The 23,034-nt window shown below is 42.6% G+C and overlaps 1 protein-coding gene across 9 annotated transcripts in view; it reads left to right on the top strand.

Annotated features, from left to right (window-relative positions):
- The window catches only part of SLC8A3 (solute carrier family 8 member A3), a 489,560-nt gene extending 466,748 nt beyond the window's left edge, over window positions 1-22,812 (top strand). For all 9 annotated transcript variants that reach the window (XM_075329953.1, XM_075329948.1, XM_075329951.1 and 6 more), the window contains 4 exons: window positions 697-827; window positions 1,023-1,122; window positions 16,459-16,734; window positions 18,425-22,812. In XM_075329953.1, coding sequence (XP_075186068.1) covers window positions 697-827; window positions 1,023-1,122; window positions 16,459-16,734; window positions 18,425-18,801 — 884 coding nt within the window. In that variant the 3' untranslated portion in view covers window positions 18,802-22,812. The remainder of the gene's footprint in view (window positions 1-696; window positions 828-1,022; window positions 1,123-16,458; window positions 16,735-18,424) is intronic.
- The last annotated feature ends 222 nt before the right edge of the window (window positions 22,813-23,034 follow it).

The raw sequence follows: 23,034 nt of genomic DNA, 5'->3' as shown, positions 1-23,034 counted from the left end.
TCCCACAAGCTCAATGACAACTGAAACTTAGAGATAGTCTACAGCAGGGGTAAACTAGTGAAAATGCAGGATACAAGTCTTTTAATGGCCAGAAATAGTATTATTTCTCCTTTATAAAACAGATGACAGCTGATTCAGAATAGAAACATGAAGTTCTACCGTCCACAATTATTTGCGATATTCCATTATGTCACAATATAGTATTGTTGAGGGTCTGGAGCACTCCTCAGGTTACTGTGTCCCTCACTTGTGGGCCTCCCTTAGCATCTCTAAAGGAAGATGCTGGTGGGTTATATGCTGTGATGGGACAAATGTATAGATAGTACAAATTGATTTATAGGACCTGGTGTAGCAGCCATGTCAGTAATCTGTGGCTTCTAGATGGGAGTCCTTCATACCTCCACATACCTGCCTGCGTTCATGGCTCTTCTTTTGATTAGCTGGTTTGGCACAATATTAAATGTGCATCATGCCGCAACGATGATGTCGCACCGGGCCGGCAAATCAAAAGAGTGACGCCTGCAGGTAAGAGGCAATTTGCAGGGCTCTCGTCAAGCGGCCACAGATCAGGGATGTGACTGCTGGGCCGGTCCTGCAAATCAGTTTGCACCATCTCTCTAAAGTGAACTGTTCTGTAATAGGTTGTAGCTAAATAAAAAGGTTGATGTCTAAGTGCGTTACATTTCTGTTTCGCAGCTGTTGAACTGGCAGAAAGGAAACTGTCAGTGGAGGAAGAAGAAGCCAAACGAATCGCCGAGATGGGAAAACCCATTCTAGGGGAGCACCCAAAACTTGAAGTCATCATTGAAGAGTCTTATGAGTTCAAAGTGAGTGCATTTATACAATAAACAGTAAAATGAGGATTAACTGCACCGCATGAAAATGTAGGCAAAATATAGTAACATTTCCCAAACTGAACACTTTATAGCATTCAATATAGTAGTTTTATCCCTTTAAATAGAGTTAAAATTTTGCCTTAATCTTTTATTAACCCGTTGCTTTCTTTATCACTTTGCTGATAGAGTACTGTGGACAAGCTTATTAAGAAGACGAACCTCGCCCTGGTGGTAGGAACGCATTCCTGGAGGGATCAGTTCATGGAAGCAATTACTGTTAGCGCAGGTAAGCGGTATTACATTAACAGCAAGCTCTTACCCAAATCACTCTTCTATAAACAATGTATTTTCCTAAACCTCCGTAGATATATTAAGTCTTCTTCATGTTTTCCAAATATTTGTTTTGCATTCAAAATAAAAAATGAAGGAACTTTGCAGTTAGTCTTGATAAAAAATAATTGTGTTATTTTGTGTCTACAAATCTTATGAAGAACTGTGTCTCCATGGTAACAGACCGCAAACAAACCCTGTGTTGTCAGGTCCCATAGTGTTGTTTCCTTTCCATCTGTATTTTACTTCTTGCCATCAAAAGGTAGGGCATAGAAGGTATGGAAAAAAAAAAACTCCCTGGGAAAGCTTGCTGCGAAACGTGCATTGGAATACGAAGTGGAGGTGCAAGGGGTTTGCAGCATAGTGTACCCAGTCAGTGTGGTTTTTTTGACGGATGCATGACCCACCTAATAAAGGTTTGGATGATGACCTGTGTATCAATATCTGTCTCAACCTTGTACTTTTGTGCTGTGCTACTCAGTGAAATTGTTTTGCCATTTTAGGGTGAAAAGGCCTTTATAGTAGGGTATCTTGTGACCTGTCATTCATACTATTCATGGTTGGTTTACAACAACCTCACAATTCAGGCAACCTGGTAACGCATCTATCATTTTGTAATACATGTGGTATCACCTAATTCAGAAAAATCTAATATATGAAAATATAAAAATAGTTAACACGATCAGTAAATACTGTTTTTTTTGGTTTCTGCAATACCACAAAAAAATGTGTAACAACTGATCAAAACATCTTATCTATCCAAAAATGGTATCAATAAAAACAACGTCACAGCCTGCAAAACATAAGCCATCACATAACTTCACTTATTGAAAAATTAAACATTACGAGTGTTGGAAAATGGCGACACAACCCACCCAAATTTGTTTTGCAAAAGTTTGATTTTTTTTTTTCACCACTAAAATAATAAAAAACTGGACATGTTTGGTATAGCTGTAATCATACTGATGAGGAGAAGCATAATGTGAGTCATTGGTTACCACAAAGTATATATGGTAAAAACAAATTCCCTAAAAACATGTCAGAATGAATGGTATTTTTTTCAAAGTTTCTCCACAATTGGAATTTTTTCCCCGTTTTCCAGCACACTATGTGGAAAATAAATGGTGTCATTCAAAAGTACAACTCATCCTGAAAGAAAACAAGCCCTCATAGGTGTATGTGGGCAAAAAAATATAAAAGTTGTGCCACCTAATTTCTGGTCTCAGTAACCATAGGCCAAATGATATATCGCCCACCATGACCAGACCACATTTTAACCACCATATAGTGACCAAATAATAGCACATACAAGGAACAAGTACCACCACACCATGACTAGACCACATAGTGACTGAGGAGAAATACCGCCATTCCATGACAAGACTACATATTACCATCAGATAGTGACTGAATAGTACCATATACAAGGAAAAATTGCACTACACCATGACCAGACCACATAATACCACCACATATTGACTAGCGACTGATCATTATTAAAAGCTGGAATAGAAATAACACTAATAACCTCACTAGTGACATTACGGTATATACATGAACTCTGTATACGGACAGGTAATACAGTGATCACCAGTGACATTATACACAAAAGCTCTGTATATACACCGTTTTGCTCGTCAGTGTACATATTTTATGCCATTTTGCCCTATCAGATTGAGATCCAGGATCCGATTTGTACAAGGCAACAATGTTAAGAACTAGGATACTGTGCAATTCATACATTATATGTACAGGTATACTAATTTCAGGTTTTTGTAAATCATCTCACCCTCTCCTCAATTTGGCTAACAATTTATATGTAGTACATACCCACATACCCACTAGGGACAAGTTTGAGTGTACATATGAACATGATGAGATTATACACTTGCAAAAAGAACCTTGGTACAGTCAGATCCAACTGTGAAACGTCTATGTATAAGGCTCTGCCGTGATCATAGAACGTGTAGCTAAGGAATCCCCACAAGTTCACAATACTCCATGAAAAATACCATATTGTCCCTTTGGAGGCATTGTACCATGGCCAGGGGTGTAACGATTGCGGTCGCAAAGGTCGTAGCTGGGCCCCCAGTGCGTGCTTCAGCTGGATGTGCATCTGAGGGTGCACATCCTGCTGAAGTGCATTGCAGTACAGAGACTTGTTGGGTCCTTGTGCTGTAATAGAAGCAGACGTCGGTGGTACTTTGACTGGCGCAAGACAGGGACATCAAATACCATGGAGCGCACTCATGTCAGCTGCCAGCCACTGGATGCTGGCTACCGAGGATACTGCGCAACATGGTAGCGGAGGGAGTTGCGATTTTTATTTAGACGTTACAGACAGAACGGGGACTGTATATACCAGGAACGCACCCAGGATGAGGACATATATACCAGGATGGGGCTTAAATGGAGACATATATACCAGGATGTGCCCAGGATGGGGACATATATACCAGGAAGGAGATGTACACACCAGGATGGACCCAGGATGGGGACTTATATACCAAGATGGGCCCAGGATGGGGACACATATCAGGATGGGACAGGATTAGAACATACATACAAGGAAGGGGCCCAGGATGGGACATGTCTACCAGGATGGCTCAAGGATGGGAATATACAGTACATACCAGGATGGGGACATACATACCAGGATGGCAACATACAGTCATATGAAAAAGTTTGGGCACCCCTATTAATGTTAACCTTTTTTATTTATCACAATTTGGGTTTTTGCAGCAGCTATTTCAGTTTCATATATCTAATAACTGATGGACTGAGTAATATTTCTGGATTGAAATGAGGTTTATTGTACTAACAGAAAATGTGCAATCCGCATTTAAACAAAATTTGACCGGTGCAAAAGTATGGGCACCTCAACATAAAAGTGACATTAATATTTTGTAGATCCTCCTTTTGCAATAATAACAGCCTCTAGTCGCTTCCTGTAGCTTTTAAGGAGTTCCTGGATCCTGGATAAGGTATATTTGACCATTCGTGTTTACAAAACAATTCCAGTTCAGTTAAGTTTGATGGTCGCCGAGCATGGACCGCCCGCTTCACATCATCCCACAGATGTTCAATGATATTCAGGTCTGGGGACTGGGATGGCCATTCCAGAACATTGTAATTGGTCCTCTGCATGAATGCCTGAGTAGATTTGGAGCAGTGTTTTGGATCATTGTCTTGCTGAAATATCCATCCCCTGCGTAACTTCAACTTCGTCACTGATTCTTGCACATTATTGTCAAGAATCTGCTGATACTGAGTTGAATCCATGCGACCCTCAACTTTAACAAGATTCCCGGTGCCGGCATTGGCCACACAGCCCCAAAGCATGATGGAACCTCCACCAAATTTTACTGTGGGTAGCAAGTGCTTTTCTTGGAATGCCGTGTTTTTTTGCCTCCATGCATATTGCCTTTTTGTATGACCAAACAACTCAATCTTTGTTTCATCAGTCCACAGGACCTTCTTCCAAAATGTAACTGGCTTGTCCAAATGTGCTTTTGCATACCTCAGGCGACTCTGTTTGTGGCGTGCTTGCAGAAACGGCTTCTTTCGCATCACTCTCCCATACAGCTTCTCCTTGTGCAACGTGCGCTGTATTGTTGACCGTTGCACATTGACACCATCTGCAGCAAGATGAAGCTGCAGGTCTTTGGAGGTGGTCAGTGGATTGCCTTTGACTGTTCTCACTATTTATCTACTCTGCCTTTCTGATATTTTTCTTGGCCTGCCACTTCTGGGTTTAACAAGAACAGTACCTGTGTTATTCCATTTCCTTACTATGTTCCTCACAGTGGAAACTGACAGTTTAAATCTCTGAGACAACTTTTTGTCTCCTTCCCCTGAACAACTATATTGAATAATCTTTGTTTTCAGATCATTTGAGAGTTGTTTTGAGGAGCCCATAATGCCACTCTTCATAGGAGATTCAAATAGGAGAACAACTTGCAAGTGGCCACCTTAAATACCTTTTCTCATGATTGGATACACCTGCCTATGAAGTTCAAAGCTCAATGAGGTTACAAAACCAATTTAGTGCTTTAGTAAGTCCGTAAAAAGTAGTTAGGTGTGTTCAAATCAAGAAATTGATAAGGGTGCCCATACTTTTGCACTGGTCAAATTTTGTTTAAATGCGGATTGCACATTTTCTGTTAGTACAATAAACCTCATTTCAATCCAGAAATATTACTCGGTCCATCAGTTATTAGCTATATGAAACTGAAATAGCTGTTGCAAAAACCCAAATTGTTATAAAGAAAGGTTAACATTAATAGGGGTGCCCAAACTTTTTCATATGACTGTATATACCAGGATGGACCCAGGATGACGACATATATACCAGGATAGGGGACATATAAACTAGGATAGGAAACATATTTACCAAGATAGGAGACCTATATATCAGGATGGGAATCATATACCAGGAAAAAAGACATATATACCAGGATGGGAGATATATATACCAGTATAGGAGACATAGATAAGATGGGACACGTATATACCAGGATGGCAGACATATATACCAGGATGGGGGACATATTTACCAAGATGAGGGACATTTACCAGTGTGTCTCAGGATGGGGGACATTAGTACAGGATGGGGGACATTACTTCATAATGAACAGGGAGGGGTGGGGACAACTCGTGTGTCTTTATAGGATGTAGAATGTTACAGTGGCCCATCTGACCAATATGCAGGAGGAAGGGAAAGACCCAAACTTTGCACTGGGGCCCATCGAACTCTAGTTACACTACTGACCATGCCTCTTGCTAGCCATAGCGCCACCATGCCATCAATACATAGTCTCCGGTAATTTCACTTTGAAGACCCAATTTGAAAGTATATTATCTGCTATAGATATCCTTATCTGAACTTGGTTTCCTTTTTTTGCAAATTGAAAAAAAAATTTAAATACTTTAAAGCAGTAATTTCCATGAAATACAAAAGATTAGTCTCTTTATAAGGTGTAATTGTACATTGCAGTACTGAATGTGTGAATTCCCAAGAGCTACATAGTCTATTAGTGCCCAGCTACTCCTGGCAACTGCTGCTGAGCGGCCACACCGAGTGCCATACAAGCTAAATTGTCGGTGTACTAAAATAATCTACAAGCCGAGGGCAGCTGCATGACTATCTCATCCTACTCAGAACAAGTAGACGAAGACAATATTTTAATTAGCAGCCTTACTTAGCAATCAGAACTGTAAAATTAGGATTACCTGGCCTTAGTTCTTCAAATAGTTATGTGCAAAACTATTGAAAGTACGGTAATTGAAATTCAATGGAGAACATGCAATTTTAACTAATCTGTTTTTTTAATGTGTTTGAACTTAAAAAAAAAATCTACGTGCTTTGCTATTCATGAAAATCTTTTACCCTCAGATTTGTTTGAAGTGATCTTTTTAATAAAACTAAATAAAGAGCAGATTCTTAATATGAGCAATATCTGTCCATGTTATATAAACTATATGTAGATGTGAGAGATCAAAGCTTCACCCTGATGAGATGTGTCCTAAATCTCCACTATGGTACATATCTTCTGTGAGAAGAGTTTCTTAAACCTATGTCCCAAAGTTTACCGTACCTGGGTTGTGCAAGCCATTTGTGACCATCCAAGCATTTTTCCAGCAACTGATCTGGGTCTGTTAGAACCCAACAGCTCTCACTTCCTCGTGGCACCCGATGATCTCATTCATTATAGTGATTGTGAAGGCTGAGATGGTAATAAACTCTCTCTGCCTTCACTAAAGGGAGTCTGGCTGTGTCTGACAGCCAGCTCTTCACTCCCACAGCTGTTGTACTGTGCAGTGAAGTTTTAGAGTATCACTGCAGAGTAATATCCAGACTGCCGCACGGTTTAAAATTTAGGCGGGCTTTACACGTTGCGACATCGGTAACGATATATCGTCGGGGTCACGTCGTTAGTGACACACATCCGGCGCCGGTACCGACATCGCAGCATGTAAACCCTAGGAGCGACGATCACCGATCGCAAAAATGTCAAAAATAGTTGATCGGTGACACGTCGCTCCATTCCATTAATGTCGTTACTGCTGCCGGTACGATGCTGTTTGTCGTAACTGCAGCAGCACACATGTGTGACACCGCAGGAACGACAAACGTCTCCTTACCTGCATCCACCGGCAATACGGAAGGAAGGAGGTGGGCGGGATGTTACGTTCCGCTCATCTCCGCCCCTCCGCTTCTATTGGTCGGCCGCTTAGTGACGTTGCGGTGACGCCGAACGCACCCCCCCCCTTTAGGAGATATTGTTCGGCAGTCACAGCGACGTCACCGGCCAGGTAAGTGCGTGTGAAGCTTCCATAGCGATAATGTTCGCTACGGCAGCTATCACCACATATCGCATGTGCGACGGGGGGCGGGTGCTATCGCACTCGACATCGCTAGCAATTGCTAGTGATGTCGCAGCGTGTAAAGCCCGCCTTACAGGCGGCCCACAAGCAGTTAAACAAGGACTGGTTTACCTTGATATACGTATATTAATTTTACCAAAATTGTATTATGACTATTTATGAAGGATCGGGTACAACTTCTCACTGAAAGTTTATGTATCAAAAAATGGATTATGATTTTTTTTTTTTTTTGCTAAAATAAATCATACTTTTGAAAAGGAAATTGAACAAACTAAATTCTTTCTGCGCATTCTAAATTTGCTACATTAAAAAATAAATTACAGAGAAATTTGGAAATGGTAAAAAAAAATAAAAATCAAAGATCATAAAACATGAAAAAAAATGTAAAAGCTCCATTAGTTCAATAACATATATTAATTACATACATAACATAGTAAACAAACTGACATGACAGACTGGTGCAGAAGGGGAGAGAACCCTGCCCTTAGACTACTATGGTATATCAAATGTTGTATGCCAGACAATACAGTAATGCTAGATCATCAATAAGTGTACATTCAGAAACTAATTTTTCAGAATCCGAAGAATCCACATATTTAGAAACTATCTCAGTAAACCATATAATATTCACCTCTTTGGATTCTCCGGGTAAAAAAGTGATCATTTAAATTCACATTATAATTGATTTGCTCTTGGTTCCCAAGTAACTCCGATATTTTGGGATTGTGAGTGTCCTCAGCCATCTTTATCATCTTGAAATACTACATCTTCATCTGATTCTTATTTTATGCAACTACTTACCGTACTATGCAATATAAACCTACAACTTCCCTTATAGGGAAGGTCTAAATTTAAGCAACCAAACCAAAAAAGTCCCAGTGCGACCAATCCACAATTTAGCAAGATAGTACGGAGGGCGGGCCACTGGTAAAGAAAAGAGCAAAACAAGTACTTCGTGAAATACAAAATTAATTTTATTAAATATACATGAAGTAAGGAGTGGCTCATGATGGAAGGCATTGGAGAAGGTGCAATCTTTTACATTAGAGCAATCCAAAAAATAGAGGAGGAACACTGGGCACTATTTTTTGTTATTATAAGATGAAGATTGTAATTCAAACCGCCACTCAACGGGTAAATTGTTAAACCACTATTATGTATCACCTGTGTGAACATTTAGTGTGAAGCCTGAGCTTGGGTCTGCTAAACGGGGTGCATTTCAAAGTTATAGAATCATTAAAAATCCAATATTTGAGAAAAAAGAAAGCACTCACCAGTTTTCAGAGAAATCAGATGTTACCTTTATTCAGACATTGGGGGAGGGTGTAGGGAGGACATGCACAGAGACTACGGCCGTTTTGCACTGATTGCCGATGCTTCTACCGGTAGAAGCATCGGCAATCAGTGCGAAACAGCCGTAGTCTCTATGAATGTCATCCCTACACCCTCCCCCAATGCCTGAATAAAGGTAACATCTGATTTCTCTGCAAACTGGTGAGTGCTTTCTTTTACATTAGAGGTATGGTCTAGTAATATGTTTGGAGCATGATTGACTAGGTATCCTACTAAGTAATGACACTATACAATATTAAGATTATAATGGCATCTGGTTCTTGAAAGTGTGGCGGCTCTTAATAGAGCTTACATGGACAGACTTTGCGCAAACCACTTTGCTTAGCAGGTCCCAGGGAAATCTAAACCTTCACACTTCACACCTTCATACGCTAAAGCAGCTTCATCAGGCAATCACCTGTAATGTCTTTCCAACAGTTGTAAAGGTGCTGAGCACGTCGGTTGCTTTGCTTTCACTATGATGTCCAACTCATCCCAAACAATTGAGTTGGCATTGAGCGATTGTGGGGCCATGTCATCTAATGCAAAACTCCATCTGTCACCTTCTTGGTCACATTAGCCCCAGTTCATCAAGATTGTTGATCTTCACCCTGGTCTTGATGAGAATGTGTGCTGAAGGTATACTCCTCTTCATACAGTAGGAGCGTTAGACAAGTGGTGTGCATCACTGTGTGCGCTTCACCACAAAACTTACTCCAGTCCCTGCTGGCATACAATTTGTAGCATAGCTAATGCCACCACTTGTCATGAATTTGACTAGAGGAGGTTGCTACACCCAGTCTTACCCAGAATAACTCAGTTTTTTCAACTCTTTGACTGTCTTGGTCCACCGGACTGTACTAGCTGGTGGCTGGATGTCTCTCGTGAGACGCACTTTGCTCAGGTATGCTTTAACATGTTCACTTGCTCACAAACCTCGCATATGAAAATTACAACACCCTAGCAAAATGCCAGTCTTTCCTTTGCTGGGGTGCACTAGTATAGAAGATTGCTCTATTTTTGCAAGTGTTATCTTTTCCATAAATTCATGAAAAAAAAACAGCTTTTTTTTACAGGAGTTTGTATTCTTAGGCGGGCTTTACACGTTGCGACATCGCAAGCCGATGCTGCGATGTCGCACGTGATAGTCCCCGCCCCCGTCGCAGGTACGATATCGTGTGATAGCTGGCGTAGCGAAAATTATCGCTACGCCAGCTTCACATGCACTCACCTGCCCTGCGATCGTCGCTCTGGCCGGCGACCCGCCTCCTTCCTAAGGGGGCGGGTCGTGCGGCATCATAGCGACGTCACACGGCAGGCGGCCAATAGCGGCGGAGATGAGCAGGATGTAAACATCCTGCCCACCTCCTTCCTTCCGCATATCCTACGGAAGCCGCGGTGACGCCGGTAGGAGATGTTCATCACTCCTGTGACTTCACACACAGCGATGTGTGCTGCCGTAGGAGCGAGGAACAACATCGTACCGTCGCGTCAGCGTAATTATGGATCAAAGGAGGGGGAAAGCTCATGCATAATGGACGCGTAACCATTCGTGATAGTGACAATGACTAAGGTCCATAAGTTCACATAAATACAATTTTTATTGGGTCCAAAAAGGCAAACACACGCCATATACATTAAAAACAATTAAAATGTGCAGAGAACGCACAGATGCAAAACACATTCCCCTTGTGTACAAGTACAAAAATGTGTTACCACACATGAAAAACAGAATAATTGTGCAATATACAAAAGTAATGGATATCTGTACCTCCACAATCTCTCAATGAAGTGGAGATAGCCCACAAGGTAAGTTGTATAATGGTAAAAACACACACATACCCCAGAAGTCACATGTAAAGAGTATTAGACCACAAGCGCATGAGTATACCTCCCTGGAAATCACATGTCATAGTCAAGGAAAATATCCACTCCCAAATGGCAATAGTCAAGGGTGTAAAGAGTCAGTGGAGACTGTCAATAGGCCCCTGTGGGGATTAAGACAGTAATACCCAGCAATACCATAAGGGAGTCTCACCACCTGCTCAGTGGGGAAGAGGGAGGAAGGGGGGGGGGGGGGTGTTTGGCTATGCCAAAGTATTATACCCAGTTGTGGAGCATGAGTTGGAGGTCATGGTGGTATCAGGGGAAAGTGGCAGGTCCCACGCGTATCGCTGCGGACAGCTTCATCAGGGGAGGGTGTGGCCTGGACCAGGTGAAGAGATATATATACAGACCTGAATAAAATAATTAGAAACATATGATTAAACAATTCACATACCATTGGTGATCAGACTCCACTCGGAGAGTGGGCGCCGCCATGACCGGATGTGATGTCATGTGCAGAGCTCCGGAAACCGGAAGTGGCGTTTACAGTGTGGAATAATCATTTATTAGGCACAATAATGGCCAGGGGAGCGCGGTTTTGAGCTGTATGGGCTGAACGGATACTAGATGCCCGTCTGTGGAGAAATAATCCAAAATTACAAGGGCATAGTTATCGCCACGACCGGAAGTGAGGTCACGCTAGGGGCTAAAGATAGCTGAGAGCACTGCGCATGCTCACCACAATTACCTAAAGGGGTGCATTAGAAGGCTACAGTTAGGTCCAGAAATATTTGGACAGTGACACAAGTTTTGTTATTTTAGCTGTTTACAAAAACATATTCAGAAATACAATTATATATATAATATGGGCTGAAAGTGCACACTCCCAGCTGCAATATGAGAGTTTTCACATCCAAATCGGAGAAAGGGTTTAGGAATCATAGCTCTGTAATGCATAGCCTCCTCTTTTTCAAGGGACCAAAAGTAATTGGACAAGGGACTCTAAGGGCTGCAATTAACTCTGAAGGCGTCTCCCTCGTTAACATGTAATCAGTGAAGTAGTTAAAAGGTCTGGGGTTGATTACAGGTGTGTGGTTTTGCATTTGGAAGCTGTTGCTGTGACCAGACAACATGCGGTCTAAGGAACTCTCAATTGAGGTGAAGCAGAACATCCTGAGGCTGAAAAAAAAGAAAAAATCCATCAGAGAGATAGCAGACATGCTTGGAGTAGCAAAATCAACAGTCGGGTACATTCTGAGAAAAAAGGAATTGACTGGTGAGCTTGGGAACTCAAAAAGGCCTGGGCGTCCACGGATGACATCAATGGTGGATGATACTTTCTTTGGTGAAGAAGAACCCGTTCACAACATCAACTGAAGTCCAGAACACTCTCAGTGAAGTAGGTGTATCTGTCTCTAAGTCAACAGTAAAGAGAAGACTCCATGAAAGTAAATACAAAGGGTTCACATCTAGATGCAAACCATTCATCAGTTCCAAAAATAGACAGGCCAGAGTTAAATTTGCTGAAAAACACCTCATGAAGCCAGCTCAGTTCTGGAAAAGTATTCTATGGACAGATGAGACAAAGATCAACCTGTACCAGAATGATGGGAAGAAAAAAGTTTGGAGAAGAAAGGGAACGGCACATGATCCAAGGCACACCACATCCTCTGTAAAACATGGTGGAGGCAACGTGATGGCATGGGCATGCATGGCTTTCAATGGCACTGGGTCACTTGTGTTTATTGATGACATAACAGCAGACAAGAGTAGCCGGATGAATTCTGAAGTGTACCGGGATATACTTTCAGCCCAGATTCAGCCAAATGCCGCAAAGTTGATCGGACGGCGCTTCATAGTACAGATGGACAATGACCCCAAGCATACAGCCAAAGCTACCCAGGAGTTCATGAGTGCAAAAAAGTGGAACATTCTGCAATGGCCAAGTCAATCACCAGATCTTAACCCAATTGAGCATGCATTTCACTTGCTCAAATCCAGACTTAAGACGGAAAGACCCACAAACAAGCAAGACCTGAAGGCTGCGGCTGTAAAGGCCTGGCAAAGTATTAAGAAGGAGGAAACCCAGCGTTTGGTGATGTCCATGGGTTCCAGACTTAAGGCAGTGATTGCCTCCAAAGGATTCGCAACAAAATATTGAAAATAAAAATATTTTGTTTGGGTTTGGTTTATTTGTCCAATTACTTTTGACCTCCTAAAATGTGGAGTGTTTGTAAAGAAATGTGTACAATTCCTACAATTTCTATCAGATATTTTTGTTCAAACCTTCAAATTAAACGTTACAATCTGCACTTGAATTCTGTTGTAGAGGTTTCATTTCAAATCCAATGTGGTGGCATGCAGAGCCCAACTCGCGAAAATTGTGTCACTGTCCAAATATTTCTGGACCTAACTGTATATCTACAGGAACCTAAGTGCCTGAAGATTGCATAGACCATGGTCAGATTGGCCAGGGTCCGTTTTAGCACAGACAATGTCCTGTAAGATTTCAGGGCCTCACAATTAGCACTGGGTCCGGCTAGTGTGATGACAGTTTTCACACCCAAAAGAATATATACGCAATCATGGTGATGGTCCCATAATGATATACTTAATATTACAAAGCAGTGGATTTATCCTCTGGTTACGATGCCATAAGAGACGTTTTCATGACAGTAGTGCTATAATGGATACATAGTACCACATAATTGTGGATTTATCCACTAGATAATTAATCTCATCAGGTATGGAGGGTCCCGACCTCCCAAACATGTATTATTGTCAATGAAAAAGTACGTTTAGAGAAAACAGTGTCACTACATATATTAGTACCACAACTGCGGATTTATCCGGGAACTTCAGATGGGGGATAATTGGAGCGTAAAAAGTTCACGGTCTCTAATTAATGTTCATCTCATACAGGAACATATGATTTTGGTGGTCTAGGGCATACAGGACCAATCCCTACACATATTAGTACCACAACTGCGGATTTATCAGGGATCTTCAGATAGGGGATAATTGAAGCGTAGAAAATTCACGGTCTCTAATAAATGTTCATCTCATACAGAAACATATGATTTTGGTGGTCTAGGGTATACAAGACCAATCCCTGCAGTGGTTGGAACAGTAAAGAGTGGAAGGTAATTCACCAAGATATCCATAGATACCATGATTCACGGGTTTGAACAAGGACCATAATAGACAGGACAACCGCTACACCACCCCATCAATGGTTCCAATGCCATCTTAGCGGTGGAACTATGCTACAAGAGGCTAGAATATGTGTGAGCCCAATGGGGGATCTAGATTTAATGTTCATGACTTCGATCACCGTTACAGGTATGGGGTCACAGTCATATCAACCCTCAAACAACGGAGGGATAAAGAAGGAAGAGCATTCAGAATCCAACATTATAGAATATGACACCAACGTGTCTAATGCATAAAACATCACAGAGTGTGCATCACTGAGGAGAAGAGGAGAAAGGGATCCATCCAGGTTATGTCTTGATAGGATGTGAAAGGGGAGTAGAGCGGAGCAATCATGTCCCAAGTCTGAAGATTTTGAGGGACAAGGTTTCTAGATATAATGAGCTTCTTGTTATGTGTATAACTTCCTTCTTTCAATCCATTTCTCTCTCCCATTAGTCCCCACGTAGGGAGGGTTCTTCAACAATGGGTACTAGGATAAGAAGAAACAATGATGATAAGTTACTCAGTTTGTCAGAAGAGCCAGAAATTAGCCTAGGAAGCCAGTGTACAACAATTCTTCATTAAGTCCTGATGGTGTAAGGGACTTAAGTGAAAAAATCCATCTTGCCTCAGCCCTCAGGAGAGGTTTCAGCAGTGATCCACCCCTGCCATTACTCATGATTCTCTGAAGTCCCACCAACCGTAAATTATGGCACGAACCTCTATGATGTGTGAGAAAATGTGAGGCCACGGAAGTAAGAGTTTTCCCTTTTTTTTGGTCCAATTTTGCCAGGTTGATGGTGGAAATGTGCTTTTGTATTCTTCTCCGCAATTCCTGGGTGGTCTGTCCCACGCAGATTCTCTGGCATGGACATATAATGGCATATATAACATTAGTGGTTTTGCAGTTAATATATGTCAACAGAGTGTTTGGACTGGAATCAGCAGGATTGATAAACACATCCCTTGTCGGGTGCATAAATTGGCAAATATTGCACTCACCACATGGGTACGCAGCACCATTGTCTTATTCATCCAATCTGAGCTGTGCATCCGTTGTTTGCTGTTACGTAATTATGGATTACGCCGACGCTGCACCGATGATACGATTACGACGATTTTGCACTCGTTAATCGTATCATCTAGGCTTTACACACTACGATGTCGCATGCGATGCCGGATGTGTGTCACTTTCAATTTGACCCCACCGACATCGCACCTGCGATGTCGTAGTGTGCAAAGCCCGCCTTAGAATGTCATGAAACTACATTACATGTTTCAATCCTCTTAGTTCATAGTAGCATAGTTTTTAAGGTTGAAGGGAGACTCTAAGGCGGGCTTTGCACACTACGACATCGCAGGTGCGATGTCGGTGGGGTCAAATTGAAAATGACGTACTTCCGGCATCGCATGCGACATCGTAGTGTGTAAAGGTTCGATGATACAATTAACGAGCGCAAAAGCGTCGTAATCGTATCATCGGTGCAGCGTCGGCGTAATCCATAATTACGCGACGGTCCGATGTTGTTCCTCGCTACTGCGGCAGCACACATCGCTGTGTGTGAAGTCGCAGGAGCGAGGAACATCTCCTACCAGCGTCACCGCGGCTTCCGTAGGATATGCGGAAGGAAGGAGGTGGGCGGGATGTTTACATCCCGCTCATATCCGCCCCTATTGGCCGCCTGCCGTGTGACGTCGCTGTGACGCCGCACGACCCGCCCCCTTAATAAGGAGGCGGGTCGCCGGCCAGAGCGACGTCCCAGGAAAGGCGAGTCCATGTGAAGCTGCCGTAGCGATAATGTTCGCTACGGCAGCTATCACAAGGATATCGCAGCTGCGACGGGGGCGGGGACTATCGCGCTCGGCATCGCAGCATCGGCTTGCGATGTCGCAGCGTGCAAAGTACCCCTAAGTCCATCTAGTTCAACCCGTAGCCTAACATGTTGATCCAGAGGAAGGCAAAAAAACCCCCAATGTGTCAAACAAGCTCCAATAGGGAAAAGAATTCCTTCCTGGCTCCACATACGGCAATCAGACTAGTTCCCTGGATCAATACCCTGTCATAAAATCTAATATACATAACTGGTAATATTATATTTTTCAAGAAAGGCGTCCAGGATCTGCTTAAATGTTAGTAGTGAATCACTCATTACAACATCATGCGGCAGAGAGCTCCATAGTCTCACTGCTCGTACAGTAAAGAATCCTCGTCTGTGATTATGATTAAACCTTCTTTCCTCAAGACGTAGCGGATGCCCCCTGTTCCAGTCGCAGGCCTAGGTGTAAAAAGATCTTTGGAAAGGTCTCTGTACTGTCCCCTCATATATTTATACATTGTGATTAGATCCCCCCTAAGCCTTCGTTTTTCCAAACTAAATAACGCCAAGTTTAATAACCTGTCTTGGTATTGCAGCCCACCCATTCCTCTAATAATCTTGGTCGCTCTTCTCTGCACGCTCCATTATAGATTTTTCCCAGCTTTTACCATGTGGGGATTTGATCTTGCTTTGTATGTTGCTAAGTTGTTTTTTTTATTTTGTCATTATTGTAGCTGGAGATGAAGATGAGGACGAGTCCGGAGAGGAGAGACTACCATCTTGTTTTGACTACGTTATGCACTTTCTGACCGTATTCTGGAAAGTGCTTTTTGCTTGCGTCCCTCCTACGGAATATTTGAATGGATGGGCGTGCTTTGTTGTGTCAATAGCCATCATTGGCATCCTCACCGCCATCATCGGGGACCTTGCTTCTCATTTTGGCTGTACCATTGGCTTGAAGGATTCTGTAACTGCTGTGGTATTTGTGGCCTTTGGCACATCGGTGCCTGGTAAGTGAGATCCTATTAGGAGGCAATGTTACTACTGTTCAAACCTGTCTAATGCAATTTACTAAAAGGTCATCATCTAGGAGTGAAAAACCTTGTATAGCAATGCTACAAAGCATATGTATTTCTCAGACTTTCACAGATACCAGCTGCACATCTGAATCCTGTTTTTAAGAGAAAGCCCCCAAAGCTGTCAAAAACGACGGCTCAGTATCTGGATGTAATGAGGAAAGCACTTTAAATACCATATTTCTCGGATTATAATACACACTTTTCCTCCCAAAAATTTGTCTTATAAGCTGAATATAGCTTAGTGGGGGGTTCTGGAGAGGGGTCACAGGAGGCAGGGGCGATGCTGCGGGCTGTGCGGTGCACTGGGCTGTACTGTGGATGGTGCGCTGTGGGCTCTGCTGTGGTGCACTGCGTGCTCTGCAGGCAGTGATGCAGTGGTGGCCTTCCTGAATGTCGGCGGTGCGGACTTCAAATAATGGCTTTTGGAGTCAGCGAGTGTGTAGATTGAGCTCTCAGCTCAAGGTCTCATCTGCGCACGCGCCGCCTCCAGCTCATTGATCTCCCAGTAGCGGACCAAAAGGAAAATGGCGCCCGGAGGTGTCACGTGTACAGATAAGATCTAGGCTTGTAATTAAGTCAATAGCTCACTCTGCACACACGCCGACTCTGGGCACCATTTCTTTGAAGCCCGCACTGCCGACATTCAGGATGGCAGACCCTGCCTCACCGCCTGCAGAGCCCGCAGCACAGCCCCATCTTTCAGCACCGCCATCAGAAGCTAGCAATCTGGATCCCCCTCTACACCACCTGCAGCATTGCCATACTCCAGCACTGCCCCTTGTCTTCTCCGACCCTGCACCACCACCGCTGCTGCCCCCCCTCCGTAAAGACACCACCAGATTGTGAGACGGACCCCATATTTTTTTCCCCTCTAAATTTGGAAATTTGGGGTGCGTCTTGTAATCCGGTGTGTCTTATAACACGAAAATGTTGGTAGGTTTTGTAGGTCTTTTGTAAAAATCTGATCAATTAACCAAATACTAATTACTTGGTATATCTGCGTCCACTCTAGAGTTCTTTCCTGGTCTTTATGGCCTAGGCTTGCAGTGATGATGTGCTATACATCTGACCACTGCAGCCAATCACTACAGAGCAAAGACCGTCAGAACCCCCCCGAGCAGCGTGGTTGAATTTACCAGGTGATGATGAGTAATATTGTTATTCTTTGAGTTGTTTCATCCCTTGTTTGCAGCATAAGTCTTGTACATAGGGGTATTCAGTCTATCCGCACCCCCTGCTTGAGCTGCATTCAATTTAGTCTCCATTCAGCGAAAAGAATGTGGTTTAATGGGACTAATCACGGACTATTCACAGCACGGTACAACTCACTGCAAATGCACTGTGGAGTATTTATGTCGGAATAGCAGGTGTATTACTTGTCACGCATTCTTTTAATATTACAGAAAATAGTCTTGTGAATGCCGCAGGAGGTCAATGACCGGATTTGCATTCTGTTGCAAAACTACAACTCCCTCCACGGCGGTGACGGAGTATGCCGGGATGCACTTTTTCTTCTTAGATAAAACCGTTGGTAGAATGATTACCTAAACGCTAAATACGTAGCTAGATACATCACAGAACCCAGTATGTTTATTTATCGATGTTTTATTTTCTATTTTAGATACATTTGCAAGCAAAGTGGCTGCTACGCAGGATGTGTATGCAGATGCTTCAATTGGCAACGTGACCGGGAGCAACGCTGTTAATGTATTCCTGGGTATCGGCATAGCGTGGTCTGTGGCTGCCATCTACTGGGCCTCCCAGGGACAAGAATTCCACGTGCAAGCTGGTACCTTAGCTTTCTCAGTAACCCTCTTTACCATCTTTGCATTTGTCTGCATCAGCGTCTTGCTGTATAGGAGACGGCCTAGTATAGGTGGGGAACTGGGTGGCCCAAGGGGCTGCAGACTTGCAACAACTTTGCTCTTTGTCACCTTATGGCTACTTTACATCTTATTTGCTACTCTGGAAGCCTACTGTTATATCAAAGGGTTCTAATCGAAGCCAAGCCAAGCCTGCAACGAAGCCGCCGCCTTCACCTGTCGGCAGTCTCCTTGGGGAGGATCTCCACCGCAGAAGGGATACCAGCCAATCACATTGCATCTCTACAACTGCTGGAGATGAATGATTTCACAATCCAAAGGACCTTCGGACATTTATCAACGGTTGACGTGCATTAGGACAAATAGCGCTACTCTGAATTTCTGAGAAGCCGATCGAGAAGCTTAAAAAATAAAGAGAGCGATTTCTAGCCAATAATATCTGGAACAGGACAGTGGATACATGTTAAATACTGGTCACTTTTTAATTACAATAGCAAAATTAAGCTTTTTTTTTTGTGCCACCCAGGTACCAACATCACACTTTGACCAATGGTATAAATACCATATGGTTACAACCAGCAACAATTTCCTTATTTCTCGTTTATTTGAATCTCTTATCTTGTTTGTCGCTTTGTATTTATTTCTTATTTATACTCCGCCATTGAAACCGATCTCAACAATCGCTATCTGGAAACTGACGACACAGTGGTAGTTCAATATCTGTCCTATGGTTTTAGTTTAATCTCGCTGCAAACTGGAAAAAAAAATGCAACCGGAGAGGCCAAGGAACAGTGACGAAGCCTTCAGTGTAGCACCGCTATGTGGGAAAGCCAACTGGCACCAAGCTTCGGATGGAGAGAGGAGGAATAGTGGTCACCTTATTGAAGCTTGTAAACCTTTGTATATACTTCTATGTAATCACTTGTGGCTGGATACCAGTGTGGTTTGATATTGGCAATCAGTTTAAACAATTACCTCTCTGATGTCTAATGGGATGACCCACGTCTGCGTCCCATTTCCTTACATACTACCCATGTCCTACAGGATCAGCTATTGAGAACAGGCCACGTTCCCTCGCACCAGGACACAAGGTTTAGCTGTGGTTGATCTGTTACGCTTTGTTACTTACCTGTTCTTTTCCTTGTATATTAGGAGGGGTTATCTCAATATACTGTATTACTGTTCCTTTAGGAGACTAAATTCTATTTATTTTTGTATACAGGATCTTTAAATTTTGCAGACTCAAGATGAAGATGCCAGTTTCTCATCCGTCAATTTTCAACATCACTTTCAATTTCATTACATGCAAAGGAATTTTACAGGGAAATATATTTTTATCTCATTTATGTGGCTATGTACTCCCTTTATACAAAGCTTTATTTTGGGGTGTATGGTAGGAGGGAGTTTTGTCCTTTCACAGAGGTCACAGAGGTTATTTGAGGTTGTAAAACTTCTAATATTTAAATGACAGAACACGTCAATGATTTGGAATTTGTAGATGAAGACTCAGAAGAGTAAGACATGCAGGCAGTAGTAAGAAGGATGGCTACAATTATACATGTGTTTATATATGTACACACACATACACGCACTCATATTTAGCCTGCCCACAATAAATCTACAATCACAGAATGATGCAAAGAGTTCAAAACACACACACCACATGCAAAGAGTTCCAAACGCACACATTGTGCAGAGTTTAAAATAAACACCACAGGCAAAGAGTTCACAACACACACAACGTGCAGAGTTCAAAATGCAAACACCATGCAAAGAGTTCAAAACGCACAACATGCAAAGAGTTCAAAACGCACACAACATGCAAAGAGTTCAAAACGCACAACATGCAAAGAGTTCAAAACACACACAACAGGCAAAGAGTTCAAAATGCACACAACATGCAAAGAGTTCCAAACACACAACATGCAAAGAGTTCAAAACACACACACCATGCAAAGAGTTCAAAACACACACAACAGGCAAAGAGTTCAAAATGCAAAGAGTTCCAAACACACAACGTGCAGAGTTCAAAATGCAAACACCATGCAAAGAGTTCAAAACGCACAACATGCAAAGAGTTCAAAACGCACACAACAGGCAAAGAGTTCAAAACACACACAACAGGCAAAGAGTTCAAAATGCACACAACATGCAAAGAGTTCCAAACACACAACATGCAAAGAGTTCAAAACACACAACATGCAAAGAGTTCAAAACACACACACACCATGCAAAGAGTTCAAAACACACACAACAGGCAAAGAGTGCAAAACACACAACATGCAAAGAGTTCAAAACACACAACATGCAAAGAGTGCAAAACACACACAAAAGGTAAAGAGTTCAGAACACAATCTGCAGAGTTCAAAACGCACACCACATGCAAAGAATTCAAAACACACACAAACAAGAAAAAAAAATCCAAAAAATTTAAGAAACTGAATAATAAACAGTACCGACATAAGTTGAAATAGCAAGGGAAAAAGAAAGTATGAACTTATAAAAGCTATATTATTGCTACACTGGTTCTATATATGATCATCAAGAATTTGTAGGATTATGTCATTATATGAAATACATGTCAGAGTGACTGTACAAACATAAGTATACGTGGAGGGCCACATAATTGTACAATTATTTTGCCATAGCAGCACAATCAGTATATGAAGCTTACTACTATGTGTACACCATATCAACAAGGTGGTTACTATCTACTAAAATATGGATGATTAATATTGAAATTCTCAACAGTCCAATGCAAGCAAATTTGGGTAATATGAAAAAACAAATAGTCATCCGTCAAGTAACATTAAAGGGACAAAAACCCATTAGAGAATATCTTAACAGCGCAACTGTTCAAACCAAGCACTAGAGCTCAGTGCACGCTTTAGACAGTGCCGTGCACCTTCCAACCTTCTTGCTCTCCATCTATCTCCGCTGTTCTCTGGTTCATGTATAACCAGATCTGTAAGAGGTACCTGCAAGACTAGTTGGTGGGAAGGTGTACAAGCACTTGTGCTGGGTTTGAACAGTCATTTTAAGCTGACAGTTTCCCTGTAAAGATGACCTCGCTCTATCGGTCTGCTGGATATACTGTAAATGACTCAACGTGGACACACAAAGTGACACAGACAATGAGACAGAGCTCCTCTGTTATGTTAAATCAGTCACTAATTTGACATATCTCTGACAATTGCTTTTGGACAGGGTGCATTAGAGACTGTCGAGAAGCACAGTTCTGAGACAAAGGCGATTTGCACCTGATGTTGGATATTTGTTCTCCAGTTTACAATCCCCAAAAAGATCTAATGCTGCATAGCCAAGGATTATGGTGATACGTACGCACCTTCTTGATCTTACTGACGAGAAGTCTTTGGCAAGATAAAAAAGTGCTATTTTTAAATAGAGTTTAGTTCTTTTGTATTTTAACACTATATTAGGTTTATTACAGTAATGAGAATGCACTACAAAACCCAAAGCTGGCAGGTCCTGTTTAATAAAGGGTTAAACCAGCTTCCTCAGCCCAAAGTAACCGGTACACACCTGTAAGGGGTATGTTCATGCATACAAATATTCTGTTGCAATTCCAAATTAAAATCCATGACAAAATCTGCACTCGGAATTGTTCCTGGTTGCGATATATATGTCGAACTGATTACATCCTATGCTTACAAAGGGTAAAATCCATGTTGCAAAAATCATTTGCATAAATTAACTTAGGCTAGATTCACATTTCCGTCAATTGGTATCAGTCACAATCCGCGGCTCTAGTAAACAGCGGAATCTGTTTGGCGGATTCAGTTGTTCCCATAGACTTGTATGAGCGGCGGATTGTGACTGATGACGCTGCGTTGCATCCTCCTCCCGACTGATCAGTCTTGGAATGACTGACCGTCGGGCACCAGGAACGCAACATGTAGTGTTTTTTGAGCAGCGGAATCCTTTTGATTTCGCTGCACATGCTCTCTCTCGACGGCCGAACGATCAGCTGATCACCCGGCGGCCGACTTCTGTGAGCGATCAGCTGATCGCACGGTGGCCGGCTTCTGTGAGCGATCAGCTGATCACCCGGCGGCCGGCTGCTGTAAGCAATGAGCTGATCACCCGGCGGCCGGCTGCTGTGAGCAATCAGCTGATCACCCGGCTGCTGTAAGTGATCAGCGGATCACCCAACGGCCGGCTAATGAGAGCAATCAGCTGATCGCTCTCATTAGCCGGCCGCCGGGAGATCATCTGTTTGCTCTCAAAAGCCGGCGGCCGGCTAATGAGAGCGATCAGCTGATCGTTCTCTCTCTCACGTTTTACAACGGAGTCCGACAATGAATTCTTATTCTTGTCATCCGTTGTACAACGCATCAGTCACAAGCGTCAAGCAACACATGTGACTGATGCAAAACAATGGAAATGT

Source organism: Anomaloglossus baeobatrachus, chromosome 12 (genome assembly GCF_048569485.1).
Source record: "Anomaloglossus baeobatrachus isolate aAnoBae1 chromosome 12, aAnoBae1.hap1, whole genome shotgun sequence".
Lineage (NCBI taxonomy): Eukaryota > Metazoa > Chordata > Amphibia > Anura > Aromobatidae > Anomaloglossus > Anomaloglossus baeobatrachus.
The sequence above is the reverse complement of the archived record's forward strand: the minus strand, read 5'-3'. Positions and strand labels throughout refer to the sequence as shown.